The following is a 14,605-nucleotide window of genomic DNA, read 5'->3' on the forward strand; positions in this document are numbered from 1 at the left end:
GGGACAGCGGGCGACTGGAGGGGACCGGTGGCGACCGAGGAGGGCCAGGGGGGACCGGGGAGGGCCAGGGGGGGCCGGGCCAGGGCGGAGCGAGCTCCCCGGTTCCGCCCAGCCCCGGAACCGCCGCGGGAGGCGGGTGTGTTCGGCGGCCGGAGCCCGGCCATGGCCCGGCGCTGCGGGTAAGTGCCCCGGCCCCTTGGGGCGGGGGGCGAGGGCTTCCCGGGGCTGGGGGCTTTGGGGTGTCCCCTGGGAGGGTTTGGGGTGCGCACCCCCAGGCAGCGGGGTGTCCCTTGTCGGGCTGCGGTCCTTTCGCCCCGCTGAGTGTAGGGGCTGCGCCCGGATCCCCCTGCCGCTTGCAGAGTGTGGGGAGCCAGCCGCCCCGAAATGGCTGCCCGAGCCCCAGGGCGAGTGCCCGGCTCCAGCCACAGCTTGGGCGACGCAGCCGGGGGGGCTCGGAGCGTCCCTGGGACAGCCCGGCCACCAACCCATGCCATGGGTGGCGGCAAGCAGCGGAGGTGCCCGAGGAAGCCCCAGGCCACCTTTCTCCTTTCCCGTTCCCTCTCAGGCTGCCTGGGCACCGTGAGCGATGCCCAGCGGGACGGGGCCGCAGCAGGCACCCGCAGCCCTGCAGCGGGTGAGGTGCGAGGCTCGCCTCTCCCCGGCCGGATCCAGGCACGAAGGAGCTGCCAGCGGGTGTTTTAACAGCTTGGCACTCGCGTTTGGCCCAAGGGTGGCCAGCGTCGCTGGCACTGTCAGATACGGGCAGAAATTTTGGTGCCCGTCGCCTGCTGCTCTCTCTGGAGCTGGAGGCACCTGGGTTTTCGCAAGGGCTGGAAAATTGCAGAGGCCGTGCCAGGGGCTGTGCCTGGGTTCCCGTTTCTTCCTGGTATCACTTTGTGGTGCTCGGGTGTTGGGGTGGGCTCGGGTTTCAGCCAGCCTCAGCGCCAGGGAGTGCTCCCAAAAGGACGGATCTGCTCTTTCAGCCTCGGGTGGGAGCACGGCTCCGTGGCCGCCTTGGCATGGAGTCACCAGCTAGCATTCGAGCCATCGGGTGCCATGGGGGCAATGTGGAACCGAACGTGTCCAGAGGGCAGGGCATGGGGCGGGGGACGGGGAGGCAAGGTGGTGGCACTTGGGTCGGGTCTGGGGGCAAAGCAGGGCCAAGACAGAGGGGAGGGTGCTCTCGCCACAGCCAGACACAAGAAGTGTGCTGGGTGAATGTCCCCTGCCTGGGCACCACTAGCCCTGGCCACTCACTGTGTTTTAAAGCCTGTCCCGCACGAGGGATCGCTTTTTGCAATTGCACTTTGAAGGATTTCAGGGCAAGTTTGTTTAATTCACCTTTCCTACGCATGTGGCCTGTCAAGTTCAGCAGCTTGGAGAAATCTGGGCACCGTGAGCATGACCCGAGACACTGCGGGGCCAAGTTCTAGGCATGAACTGGCTGCATTGCGAGCGTGTGCGGAGGTAAACTGAAAAACCAGCTTACTGGAACTTCATCTCACTAATTAGTGCACAGTGAAGAGCAAGGAAAGATGACGTGAAGAGAGAATTGTCAGGTGTATTAAATATTAAGACATCTGCTGCCAAAATTGACTCAGTGTGGGCTTTATTGCATTGCAGTCATGGTCAAACACCCGATGAGGTGTCTAAAGGGGTTTAGAGCGTCACTCGGTGCGGGCAGCTTGAAGGAGCAAAGGTGGGCTGCAAAGTGCCAGTTCCTGCAGTATAGGTGGAAGCATTTAAGGTTCAGCAGAGGGAATACTGCAGACTCAAATCTTCTGTTTCTGCACACCATGCGAGTCCTAGCAGCATTTCTGCAGTTCACGGATAAGCTCCATATTCACATATTTGGGGTTTATCCTCTGGGTGCTCGGTGTTGTTCAATCCTGGCTTAGGAACCAGCCAGCAGCAGCGGAGTTGGTTGTTTCCTTTTGCTCAATGCAGCTCCGTTACAGTGCTGAATCATAGCTGTGCTAAGAAGCACAAGACTTTGAGGGGGGGGAAATAATAATAATATTTGGGGGGGGGGGGGGTTGTGTTTTTTTAAAGAAGCTGTCTGCTTCTTTAAAGCCTCTGAATGCAGGTGGGACAAGCATTTGCCATCCCTTCCCACTCCTGCTTCAGAAAGGTGAGTCCTGAGCCTGAATCCTGAGGCTCTGAGACTCAAAGCCAGCACCCAACTCGTGCCAGCAGCACCCTTCATGCTCGCTCCATGCCGCCGTGATGCCTGCAGCAGCCACCAGAACAGGAGGGCTGGCTGCACGTGATTCCGTCACAGTGCCCGAGAAAACACACCGGTGACACACCGGTGATGTGCCAGTCTCCTCCTCCTGCCCGCAGGCACGTGCTGCTCGCAGCCTGCCCGGGGCACAGACAGCTCTGTGCCCTGAAACCTCCCAGTGTCATGGGGAGGACACAGAGATGCAGCAGCATGGATTTTTTATGTGCATAAAATACATCTGCGGCAGAGGGGACACCCCCGGGAGGTGATGGACAGGTAGGTGCCGGCACCGTGCCCCACATCCCCGGCGGGATGAGCTGTCTGAACCCAACAGCCAGGCGTGGTGGGGAATTTGCTGCCATGTATTAACAGGGAGGTGGCATCCCAAAAGCAGGGAAGCAGCTGTCACTTCGCAGGAGGCAAAGTGACCCCCCTCTCCCAGCCTGTACTCCAGCTCTTCAGACCAGGGAGCACTGGGCCCTGCTGCGACCTGGGGTCCCCTGAAAAGGATGTGCTGTGTCCCCCCCCCGTCTGTCCCAATCCCCCTGCTTGGGGACCAGGGTCTGTGCCGGGGGGGGAGACTTGTACCTAGCAGGGACAAACCTGGGGCAGGCAGCTCCGCAGGGCTTTTGGGTGAACCTGTGCCTCTGTGGGGAGAGGGATGTCCATGGAGCAGCCATGCCCCCCCATGCCGGTGCTGCCCTGTGTATCCCATGTGTCCCCCTGCCTCCCTGGCTCCTATCAGATCCCTCCAAGAGAAAATAAACCCACAGAAGGGTTTGCTAATCCCAGCCCCTATCAGACTTGGGCTGCAAAGTCCCTTTAGCAAGGCAGAGGCTCAGCACAGGGACTGTGCACTCAGAGGCGTCTTTTTCTCCTGTAGATGCTTTGCAGAGATATCATTTCCCCCTTTTGCCATCCTAATTCCCTGCTCTTTTCGGGGCTGGAAATGTCTGGCAGTAAATTCTGCAGTGTTTCATCTGCTTGACCCCTGCCAAGACATTAGGAGAGGAGGTAGCACCTTGCACCACCTGACACACAGTTTCCTGACACCCTGGCCTGGGAAATCAGTGCAAGCACCAGCACAATTCGGAGCTGACCCTGCAGGGGCAATAGGGACCCATTAGTTGTTAGTGACCATTTTAAACCAGTGACCTCATTATAAAGGTGCTGGGGTTAGTGGTGCTGTGAGTCCCGCAGCCCGCGTTTAGCAGCGGTATTGGTAAAAATAGAACCGGTCGAAAAATGAATTTTTATTTTTACTCTGTAAAGTGTGTCCTGCCAGGGTGTTTTGCTTTCATCGCAGATCAAGGCAAGGCGACTGGCTGCTTCCATGGAATGGGAAGAAAAAGCTTTGTTTTTGGGTCAGCTGGGAAGCTTCGTCGCAGCAAGCTGCAAGCATGCTGCTTGGCTTTGCCGCCCTCCCTGCCCGTTTTCTTTTTTTAGAGGAGCTGGAGGTCACCGCAATGTCGCCTTGAAGCAAAATAACAAGTTTGCATTCCAAAATATGTTGAAACAGCTGTGGCGTGTGCAGGCAATTCTCCACGTGCGAGGTGGCGGGCGTTATCTCAGGGGAGCGTAGAAGACTTACCTTTGGTCTGGGACAGGGGCAGGTCACGGGATGGTGAGCTGCAAATTTTATTAACAAAGCAAAACCAAGGAGGTGTTGGGCCAGCTGCAGAGCAAGCTCCTGCTGGCCCCCGGCTGCAAGTATTTCTCAGCCTGCTTGGCAGAGCTGTGCCCGAGGAGGTGACGTCCAGACCTCAAGGTCCATCCTGGAGGAGGTGACATCCAGCATGACCCATCAGCCCCATGCACCAAAAGGCATTTGATCCTATCTTGGCCATGCTCTGGGCTGTCCCACCCCATGGACAGTTGCTGCATTTGCAGGGTTTGTGCTGCAGAAGCTCTCCCTGTGGCTCAGCAAATTTGCCCCCACCATGAGCATTTAGTGCCTGAGACGATGCCGGTGGATGCTCGGGTTGCAGCCTGCACCAGTGCTTGAGGTCTGGGCACCTTTGCATGGTGCTGTGCTGCATTTTTGGGTGCTGCTGATTGCACGTGTTGGTAAATACCGTCCTCTGTAGTGGGACGGTGCAGGATGGTGCTCTGCCTCCATGCAGGGCTGCCTGAGCCCTTCCTCCACCAAGCCGCAGAGGTTGGCTCAGCCTTCGCATTGGATGGGTGCCCCGGCATCCGTCGTGTCCCCATTTGGGTGTGCCAGACCCACGGACAGCCTGGACCCACGGACTGGGTTAAGTCTGCTGGCTTGGACACCCAGGCTTTGGGCTGCTCCAAGGCAGACTGGGGGCGAAAACCTTTCCTACGAACTGCATTGGTTCACTCCTGAGTGGCAGCAGTGGTGCCAGCTCCTTTGTCTACATCACAAATTCCAGTCCGTGGAGGGGGGAAAAGAAACTGCCTAAAAATAGAGCGGATTCAAAGTAGTTCATAAATAATAAACCAGCCTCCTGAAAGGGAGATGGAAATCCAGCGAGTCCCTGGAGCAGGGGGCTGCTTTGTTGCTCTCAGTTTTAAGTGGAGATGAGGAGGGGGCCATCTCCACCATGGCAGGATCAAAAATCCTGCCTTAAAAATCTCCCTTAAAATCCTAGATGAAATCTAGGAGATACAAAGCCATTTATTTCATTTTTCTCATCCAACATGACACCTTTCAAAAATTCTCTTCCCTGAATAACTTGCCAGTTCTGCTCGGTGGGTGGCTGCATTTTGTTTTCTCCCCCCTCGAGCTTCCCAGCCCCAAGATAATGCACGTACAAGGCACACGCTTGTCTCTGATAGCGGGAGCTCTGTCACTGGCATCCCAAAAATTCCCAGTGCAGAGAGGGAGGGAGCTCATCTGGGCTAAGCATACCCATTTAAATGTCCAGAAACAGCCAGCCACTTGCACTGGCCCCACGTGTGCTGTTTTGTTGCTGGCACACCCAGCCGGACCCTCTCACCTCCCACGGGTGTCAATGCTGGTGGAGATGGGTGGCAGGGAAGCAGCTCTGGTTTGGGCATCACAGCATCCCCACAGCATCACTTGGCTGCGCTGGTTGTGTCCAAAACCCTTCTGTGAACCTTGCCAGCTCTGTCCCCACTTCTGTCCCTGCTAACCCTAACGCTGAGGAGTGTTGCTGGAGGAGGATGAAGGTGTAATGCCAGTGCAGGATCTCCCCCACCACCTTTACTGCCTGATTTTGCTGGCAGCAGGGCTCTCTGCATCACATGGGCTGGGGGGCAAGGGTCCCCTCCCCCTCCTGTGGGCAGGATGTGGCCCTGGCTGACACAGACTGGGTGACCGGAGCCGCTCCTGGCCGGTGAGCGAGGGCTCAGTGGGACTTGGCCGCGGGACAGGTCGTTTAGCTCAACCCACTGCCTGCTCAGGCTAATCGCTTCCTAATGCCGCCGTAATCCCATTTAAAGCGACTGGCAGCCCAGAAGGTTACAGACACCCAGCAGAAGGTGACGTGGCCGGGCCGGCGCTCATCCTGCCTGGCTGCATCCCGTCCCTGCAGCCCCTGCCCCAAATGTCCCCCATGTCCCTGCTGGGCTCTCTCTGACCCCGCATCTCGCCTGGCAGAGGTTCTCTCAGGGATGGGGTGCGGGCAGCCCGCTCTGCTCTGAGCCTTCCTCCTTGCGACAACAAGGCTGCAAGATCTGGCCCAGGAGCTGCTTCAAAACGAACACCAGCGCAGCCGTTCGGGATCACACCTGGGCATCCCTGTGGTGGGACAGAGGGGTTCAGGTGATACTCAGGTCCCCCTCATCCCCCACAAGCAGCTTCCCCAGAAGCATCAGCAGCCAGGCTGCCCTGCTGCTAGCCTGGGGCCATTTCAGCTGTGACAGGCTGGAGGGGGCTAGGAGATGGTGGTTATTCCTGCCCTCGCCCACGCCAAGCCCCTGAGAGAGCCCAGCATCCCGCTGGGCTGGGGCAGACACCGGCGGCTCCTCTCCGTCCCTGCTCCATCTCTGCCTGGTTTTGCTCCTCGCTCCCCGGTGTCCTTACTTCACTTTTTGCCTCTGAACCCACAGCGTTGTGCTTGGCCGAGCCTGTCAAGCCCGCAGCCAAGGGGAAGCCATGCGGCTCTTGGCTCTGCAAGCAGCCTCCTTCCCCGGGGCCACGCAGGGGGGAGCGGGACGGAGCCGAGAAGCTGCCGTGCTCTGCTTTGGCTCTTACTGCCCTTACTGGGTGCTGCCCTCTGTGGGGTTCAGGTTGGGGTCCCCACGTGTTGTCTGGGGAGTGTCTTGGGGCCCTGTCTGCAGTGTCCCCACCCAATAGCAGGGAGGCATGGGGAGCTGCTGAAATAGAGACAGCAAAGAGGTGACGAGAGATCCCGTGATTCAGAGATTCTTCTGAGATGATTTATATCCTCTTTTTCAGAGACAGACACTCCAGGGCTCGGTGGAGGTGGGAACTCTCAGTTTTCTTCTCTTGAGAACCCCGGGCTTGCTGCAAAGACATCTTTCTTCCCACTCCTCTGCAAAAAGTGCTAGTGAAAACAGAGCGCCATGTACACCTTTCTGCCCGAAAACTTCACGCCGGTGAAGCAGAAGCCCTCCAAGGAGCTGAGGCCCATGCTGGGGGCCGTCACGCTGGGCCTCGTCCTCTTCATCGCCGCGGTGGTGGCCTGGTGCTACTACACGGTGTCCCTGCGCAAGGCGGAGCGTCTCAAGACGGAGTTGATGGACCTGCGGGCGGACGGCTTCGTCATCAGGAACCAGCACGGGGAGGTGGTCTTCCGCCTGGCCTTCCACTCGGGGAGCCTGGACCTGGAGTCGTGCTCCAAGGAGGGCGAGATCCTGAGCTGCACGCGGTCGGACCGCGGGCCACTCAACTTCTTCATCCAGACGGTGAAGCCCAAGGACACGGTGATGTGCTACCGCGTGCGCTGGGAGGAGCTGGCGGCCGGCCCGGCGGTGGAGCACACCATGTTCTGGGAGGACGCCCACTGGTACGGGGGCTCGGAGATGAGCACGCAGCACTGGCCCATCCGCCTGGCCGGCTACCAGGAGCCCGTGCCCTACGTGACCAGCGACGTCTACTCCTTCCGCGACAGCTTTGGCGGCATCCTGGAGCGCTACTGGCTCTCCTCCAAAGCGGCGGCCATCAAGATCAACGACTCGGTGCCCTTCCACCTGGGCTTCAACGCCACCGAGCGCACCCTCTTCTTCCAGGCCCGCTACAAGGACTCGCCCTACAAGCCCCCGCCGGGCCAGCAGCCCTTCCCCGAGCTGAGCTACCGCGTGTGCGTGGGCTCCGACGTCACCTCCATCCACAAGTACATGGTGCGCAGGTACTTCAACAAGCCCTCCAAGATCCCCGCCGAGAACGCCTTCCGCTACCCCATCTGGTCCACCTGGGCACTCTACAAGAACGATATTGATCAGGATAAACTCTTGAGATTTGCTGAAAAGATTAAGAAATACCGTTTTAATTGCAGCCACATTGAAATTGATGACATGTACACACAGGCCTACGGGGACTTTGACTTTGACCCCGTCAAGTTCCCCAACGTAACGGAGATGTTTGCAAAACTGAGGGAAGATGGCTTTAAGGTCACCCTGTGGACTCACCCTTTCATAAATTACAATTCCTCCAACTTTGGTGTGGGGATTGAGCGTCAGCTGTTCATCAAGGAGCCGTCGGGGCGGCTGCCGGCCATGGTGGAGTGGTGGAACGGCATCGGGGCCATCCTGGACTTCACCAACCCGGCAGCCCGGGACTGGTTCCAGAGCCACCTGCGCCAGCTCCGCCACAAGTACGGCATCTCCTCCTTCAAGTTTGACGCGGGTGAGACCAGCTACCTGCCCAAGCAGTTCAGCACCTTCCGGCCGCTCTCAGACCCCAGCATCTGGTCGCGGCGTTACACGGAGATGGCCATCCCCTTCTACGAGCTGGCCGAGGTGCGGGTGGGCTACCAGTCGCAGAACATCTCCTGCTTCTTCCGCATCATTGACCGCGACTCCGTGTGGGGCTATGAGCTCGGCCTCAAGTCCCTCATCCCCACGGTGCTCACCATCAGCATGCTGGGGTACCCCTTTATTTCCGCTGACATGATTGGGGGGAATTTTTTCCCAAATAAGACAGATGGTGCAGTTGAGATCCCGGACCGGGAGCTGTACGTGCGGTGGCTGGAGCTGTCGGCCTTCATGCCCTCCATGCAGTTCTCCATCCCGCCCTGGCTCTACGACAAGCAGGTGGTGGAGATCGCGCAGAAGTTCACAGAGCTCCACGAGTCGCTGGTGGCCCCGCTGCTGCTGGAGCTGGCTGGGGAGGTCACCGACACAGGCGACCCCATCATCCGGCCCATCTGGTGGATCTCACCCCGCGACGAGGCCACCCACAGGATCGACTCGCAGTTCCTCATCGGCGACACCCTCATGGTGGCACCCGTCCTGGAGATGGGCAAGCAGGAGCGTGACGTCTACCTGCCGGCGGGCAAGTGGCGCAGCTACAAGGGGGAGTTGTTTGAGAAGACACCCGTGCTGCTCACCGACTATCCCGTTGACTTGGACGAAGTTGCCTATTTCCTCTGGGTTTCGTAACAGGCTCCTCCATCAGCTTTGGGTTAACCATGCCTTACACTAGAACTTTGTATCAAATAATAATTCTAATTGCACATTTCATTTTGGACTGGGATTGCCGAAGGGAATTAAATAGACTTTATTGTCCTTGGGTTTTTTTGTTATTTGGAGAGGTGTGATCTGATTTTTTTTGTTTAATTTGGGGCAGGTGGGATGCTCTGGTTGGGTTACAGTAGGCAGAATTTTCTCTGTATAGGTGAGGAAAGAGTTGTCACGCAGTCAAAGCTAATACTTTTTCATTTCCCAAGGATTTCAAAAGGGGGAGGTTGGTTAGTGCCTTGTGGGAGCGTTTCTTGTCCCATGGGTGCACCCGGCACTCGCATGGGGGTGTGTGATGTGGGAGGGTTGCTACAGCACAGCCTGCCTTAAGTTTTCTAATATGGCAAATATATTTAAAATGACTTTTTTAAGAGCAGCAAACAAGCTAGATTATATATATACACATACATACACAGATTTATTTCCACCCCTTTATTATGGGACTGGACTAACTCTTGCCCCATGCTCCCCTTTTCCCGGGTACCAGGCGGGCCAGGTTACTCGCGTGACATGCAGGTATTTCAGCTGTACGAACTGCGTATCGCTTGCTGGAGCAGCTGCATCTCCCCTCCTCACTCATCCAACACCTGCTGCAAGACTTTTCCCAGTGTGTTTTGCCTCAGGTGTCAACACTGCCTCTTCTAGAGCAGCGCCGTCCCTACCAGTGTGCCCAATCAGTCTTTTTAACACATTTATGGTCCTGTTCTGTTACACGATAGTCCTGCAGATATCATCTTTTTTTTATTTTATTTTTTAAGGACAGATGAGCTTTCAGGTTTGTTGCTGGCAGAAGGACTGCCTGAAGCAAAGCAGATCTCTAAGGGTCTGTGTGCTGCTTCCCCGGGAACAGCGGGTTCCCGGAAGCGGCACGCGTCGTGGATGGATGTAATGTTTCGCTGCTAGCCGGCTTGCCGGTGGGTGGAAAACACCGGCTTTTGCACTGATGGTTTTGTGCCAGTGGGTGTTCTCGCTGCACCCAAGGAAATGTTCTCATGTACCGTGAAATTAAGCTAATAGCCATCTTCATCTCGGGTTGGAGTTAGAGAGATGATGGTGTTGTGTAGGGCTTTTTGGTGCGGCCCTCCTCTCTCTCCCGTAGATGCAGGGGTCTTCTTCAGAGTTTGGGCTTGCTGTTGGAGGCTTCTGGAGAGGACACAGGGTGACGTGTTCCTGCACCCCTAATTCCCAGCACTAGGATGGGCAAGACCTCAGCTCAGGTCCCTCCCATGGCCTCAGAGGAGATTTTCTTTGCATTTCTCCCCCTCCTTTTTCCGGATGCTTTTCCAGCTTTCGCATTCGGTTTTGTGGGGGAGGAAGCACTTACAGAGACACGGGCAGTCTCCACTCCAGGAAACCACTAGCAGGACTGCAGTCTGGCAGCCGTGCTCCCCAGGGCAGGACTTTCCCGGCCATGCTCTGGCTGCCGGCACCCCTCAGCCCGTTAATTTTTAAAAAGTTTGCACAGAACTGGGCTGTGTTAGCTGGGAAGGCTTGGGGCAAGGAGAGCACAGCGGCTGCAGGATTTCTTACGGGATTGCATCCAGGCGTGAGTCCACCACCCAGGGAGATGGAGCAGCATTTTGGGCAGGGTTTGATACCTGTGATGGTCTTTCTCCAAGCCCATCTCCTGCTCTGGGCTTGCAGGAGGAAGCAAAGGAGATGTACCTGTGGCTTGTGGTGGTGCCCAGGAGTAAACCCAGGTGCTTGGGGCAATATCTAAAGTGCTTTTATGGTTAGGAAGGAAAGGAGGAAGTTCAGTTTGATGGACTCCCTCCTCCGAGATCCTCAAAAGCCACCTGGGCATGGCCCTGAGCAACCTGCTTGGGGTGGCCCTGCTTGAGCAGGGGTTGGACCAGAAGGTCCCAGAGGTCCCTTCCAACCTCAACTCCCCTGTGAGTCTCTGACTCTTTGGAACCGACCCTGAGGTCTGGCTGGATCTGCCCTGTGTAATTTGGTGGTTTGGCCTCAAAACGAGACAGGTCCCTGCCCAGTGGGAGCACAAGCATGTCCCAGGCTCAGCTCCCAAGCCTGTTTCTTGTGGCTTTCAGCTGTGGAGGGCTCAGGTTTGCTCCCTGGCCCTGGTGCAAGTAGTGGTGCTTTTCCAAGCTACAGACACGCTGGCTGGGAGCTGATCAGTTCTCGCATTAGGATCCCTTTGTTGTGAACGTGATGGGAGTAACTGGATTAGTGTCTTGGTCCCCTCGCAGGGGTCAAGAAAACCCATTGTGCTTCGCCTGGGAGCAGGTGAGGAGAGCTTGCACCCTCTGCTACCATCCCTCATTTCAGGGGGTTGGGTGCCGACTGCTTGCATCCAAAAAAAGCCAGCACCCGGTGCTGCAGCTGGGCTTTTCAGGCTCTGGTGGCAAGCTAGGACATTCCTGTGAGGTACGGGATCATAAAAGTCCAGTGTGGCCAGACTTTGTGCCAGGAAAGCACCAAAATTCAACAGGGCACTGTCAGGAAGCTCATGGAGGAAAAATCTCCGCTAGACATGCCATTCTTCCCCTTCCCTCAAAAGAAAGAGTTTTATTGTCAAAGGTTTTTCTTAACTTGTTGTAAACGACTGAGGTTATAAAGTATCCTTATTTTTCTAAATGCTGTGGTTAGGGTAAAGCTGGGAGGATGTAAGGGATGAAGCTGAGGAGCGGGTGGCTGCCTGAGGGTCCGTGTGGGTGGCTGTCCATGGCACCGAGTCGTCCTCACATTTTGGAGACAGGCTCAGCAGTGCTGCCTCAAGCTATCCGTAGCTTCTAGGTACCCTCTCCATCAAGCTTTTTACCGAAACCACTATTTCTGACACTGTGCTGTAGCCCTGCAGCCCAGCTGGAGCATCCCTAGCACCTCACAGACCACAAGCGCTCCGTGCACAGACACTTTGGGAACCTCCACCTGGGGATATCTCTCTGGCTTACCCAAGGGTCGCTGTCCAAAACCAGTTTGACTCAGCCAAGGAAAAGCCCCAAAACAGGTCTTGGGGTTGGTTCAGCCTCTTCCAGTTGGCTCTGGCAGGTTGTGTCTGAGCAGCAGGTCAACGTGACACCTGTGGGACTGGACTTGGAAGCTCGCATCGTCGTGTGTTGGCTGAGTGGGTGCTTGGGTTTCACACACCTTCCTGAGTCAGACCGCAATGCCGGTGGGGTTGTTTTTAACCACTTTTCTAACTCTTAATTGTTATGAAAACGGGACTGTAACATCAATTGCCTTGATTGATATAAAACTTTGGAAAACAAAAAGAAGTTTAACTTGTCTGTCTGTATGTGGGGCCAGTGGTTCAGGCAGATCTGGGGCTTTTTTCACCCCAGGCTTTACTGAAATTAGAACTGAGGCTGCTGAACTTGTGGTCTGAAGCTTTGATGTGTATTTTGAAGGGAGGGGCTGCCTACAACCACAACCACCCTCCCTTTCTGTTTGCTGCAGTAACAGATGGGGCTAAAAGTGCCCCCTCCTGCAGCACAGGCTGGGATGGGTCACAAATCGCCCTCCCTGGCATCCCCATGGCAGGGGAAGAACTGTGGCTTGGGACTGGCCTAGAAAAGGCCATGTCCAGGTGACTCCTGCTGCTGCATCAGACCAGTTGTGACACCTGTTCTGCTGATTCTTTCCCCAAAATTGCCCTTCAATGCCAACCTGGGGGGTTGCTGGTCCATGGTGACACAGAAGACACATGGTTCAAAACTGTGTGCAAGTACTGAAGACGACAAGGCTGCTTGCAGCTTCCCACAGAGGCTCCAGAAATTCACTTGGGGCACTGCCTGTCCCTGCTGTCCCCAGGTTCCCTTCCCACACTGCTCTGGCAGGGTAGAGGGGTAGTGTGGATGGTTTTGGCCACGGGAGCACCAGAAACAGCTCATGAAACTTACACGACTCAGCTGATGGGATGAGGGGGACTTTGATTTGCTGCTTTTGCAACAGAAGACGTTTTCCCAACTCTTTTCCTTTGCCTTTTCCCCTGGTTGCAAGCAGCATCCGTGCACCAGGCTGATGCTCACCCATGGGAGGTGAAGCTGAGACAGGCTGGAGACCTGGGACAGGCTGGAGCTACCTTCCAGCACCTGCAGCAGCCCTCAGTAATGCACGAGTCCTCCCCGGAGTTGTTGGGGTTATAGTTGGATTGGTGTCATTTTTTTGTTGTTGTTTTGGGGTGGGTCTTTTTGCATCCTCCTGAAAGCTGGAGCTGTGTCCAGGAAGGATGCAGGAGGCTTACATGGGCTCTGTGCCACGCTAGGTCCCAGCAAAATGGGAGCTGGACCCCACCGATCACGGGGTGATGCTAAACCACGCATTAGGCAGGGCTCAAAAATACATCCAGGGCTGTGCACACGGCATAGGGAGGAGTGTTCATGGCCACATCCAGACCCAGAGAGGCTATGGCCAAAGCCCAACTCATTTCAAACCAGGTTGCAGAGGTGCCCCTGGGTGCCAGCGGGGCAGTGACTGCTGAGCCACGGGGTCCTGGCTGGGAGTGGGTCCAGCCCTGCCTGAGATCACAGCTTTTATTAAAAGAGAAAAAAATGGCAAAAAACAGCACACATCTGGGAAGAGCCGTGGTGAAAGGACAAGCTGACAGCAACAGATCCCTTTCAGGCATGCAGCCAGTCTGGCAACCTTAGGAAAAAACAACCTCTTCCATCACAGACAGTCCTGGAGTCCAGGAAAGCCATAATGCTGGGCTGGGCCATGCAAAATCCCGCAGCCGAGCAGAGAAAGGCAGGGACTGGTTTTTGTTTGTTCGCTTTTAATACATTTCTTTATTTTTTGCCAGTGGGGATGGGTGATTTGTAGCTCAGTGATCACCAAAGATTAAGGATAATAACCACCCCCCTCCAAAAAAACATAAAGGCAGCCTGGAGTGAGCGATGTTCCCACGTCACCAGCCCCTCCAGCAAGCACAGCACTTGCTCAGAGCTGGGATTGCTAAAAAACAACCGTGACTAAAGCTCAGCAAGGCAAACCAGATGTTCCTCCAGCAGCGTGCAGCCCCGCCAGGGAGAGGCAGAGAGGGAGAGAGCAGGTAGGGATGGAGATCTGGGGAGGGATTTTTGCAGCCATATGGACTTGACCTCTCCTTTCCCCGGGGGAATCTGCTAGGATCGGGCAGCCCGTACCATCCCCAGTAGGTGCAGAAGGTCTTGGAGGTGTATTTGTCCCCCTCATGCAGGAGGACAGCAGAACCATGACTGTGCACATGGATTATGGGGTAGAGATGCTGCATGATGGGGCTGGAGATTGGTTCCCCACTACAACCAGCAGGGTTTGGGTGAGCACCACAGTCAGCCTTAGCTTTTTAGAAAGCTTTTTTTCCTGCTGAAGCAACAGCCAAGGAGCTTTGCTGGGGCCCACTGGGACACTTTGGTCCCCAGAGCCCATGGGAGGAAACCAAGGACCCCGAACATCACCATGACACTGAGCAGTGGCTCCCCTTCACACCCCTGGATTGAGGGAGGTTTGGTGGGCTGTTCTTCCCCATCACCACACCGCCAGCATCACTGGGGCTGAGGCTACTTTCTCACCTTGCTTTCAGGGGCATCTAGAGACCATCCTGGCTCGTCCTCTCTTGTGCAGTTGTGACCACACAGGGTCCCTATAGCTTAATGGACACACTGGTGGGACTGCGTAGACCGAGCACCAAACCAGATCTGGAGTGACCGTGATGTTCTCAAGCCCCCATATACTCATGATATGGACCAGCTCTGGGGTAAACCCCTAAAGAAAGGGGTTTTCTCCTGGTTTGGGCCATGCATAGCTTTACCT

The 14,605-nt window shown here is 56.2% G+C and overlaps 1 protein-coding gene across 1 annotated transcript; it reads left to right on the forward strand.

The window, feature by feature from the left end:
• The first annotated feature begins 28 nt into the window (after nt 1-28).
• Nucleotides 29-12,087, forward strand: LOC310889791 (myogenesis-regulating glycosidase-like). Its single transcript, XM_083817831.1, has 2 exons — nt 29-179; nt 6,612-12,087. The coding sequence occupies exon 2, from the start codon at nt 6,740-6,742 to the stop codon at nt 8,774-8,776; it is 2,037 nt and encodes a 678-aa protein (XP_083673957.1). The 5' UTR covers nt 29-179; nt 6,612-6,739; the 3' UTR covers nt 8,777-12,087.
• The last annotated feature ends 2,518 nt before the right edge of the window (nt 12,088-14,605 follow it).

The sequence above is a fragment of the Anser anser genome (genome assembly GCF_964211835.1).
Source record: "Anser anser genome assembly, chromosome: Z".
NCBI classification, from domain to species: Eukaryota; Metazoa; Chordata; class Aves; order Anseriformes; family Anatidae; genus Anser; species Anser anser.

Excerpts from the sequence above, each read along its gene's own strand:
- LOC310889791 (XM_083817831.1), top strand. The coding sequence starts at position 6,740 with ATGTACACCTTTCTGCCCGAAAACTTCACGCCGGTGAAGCAGAAGCCC.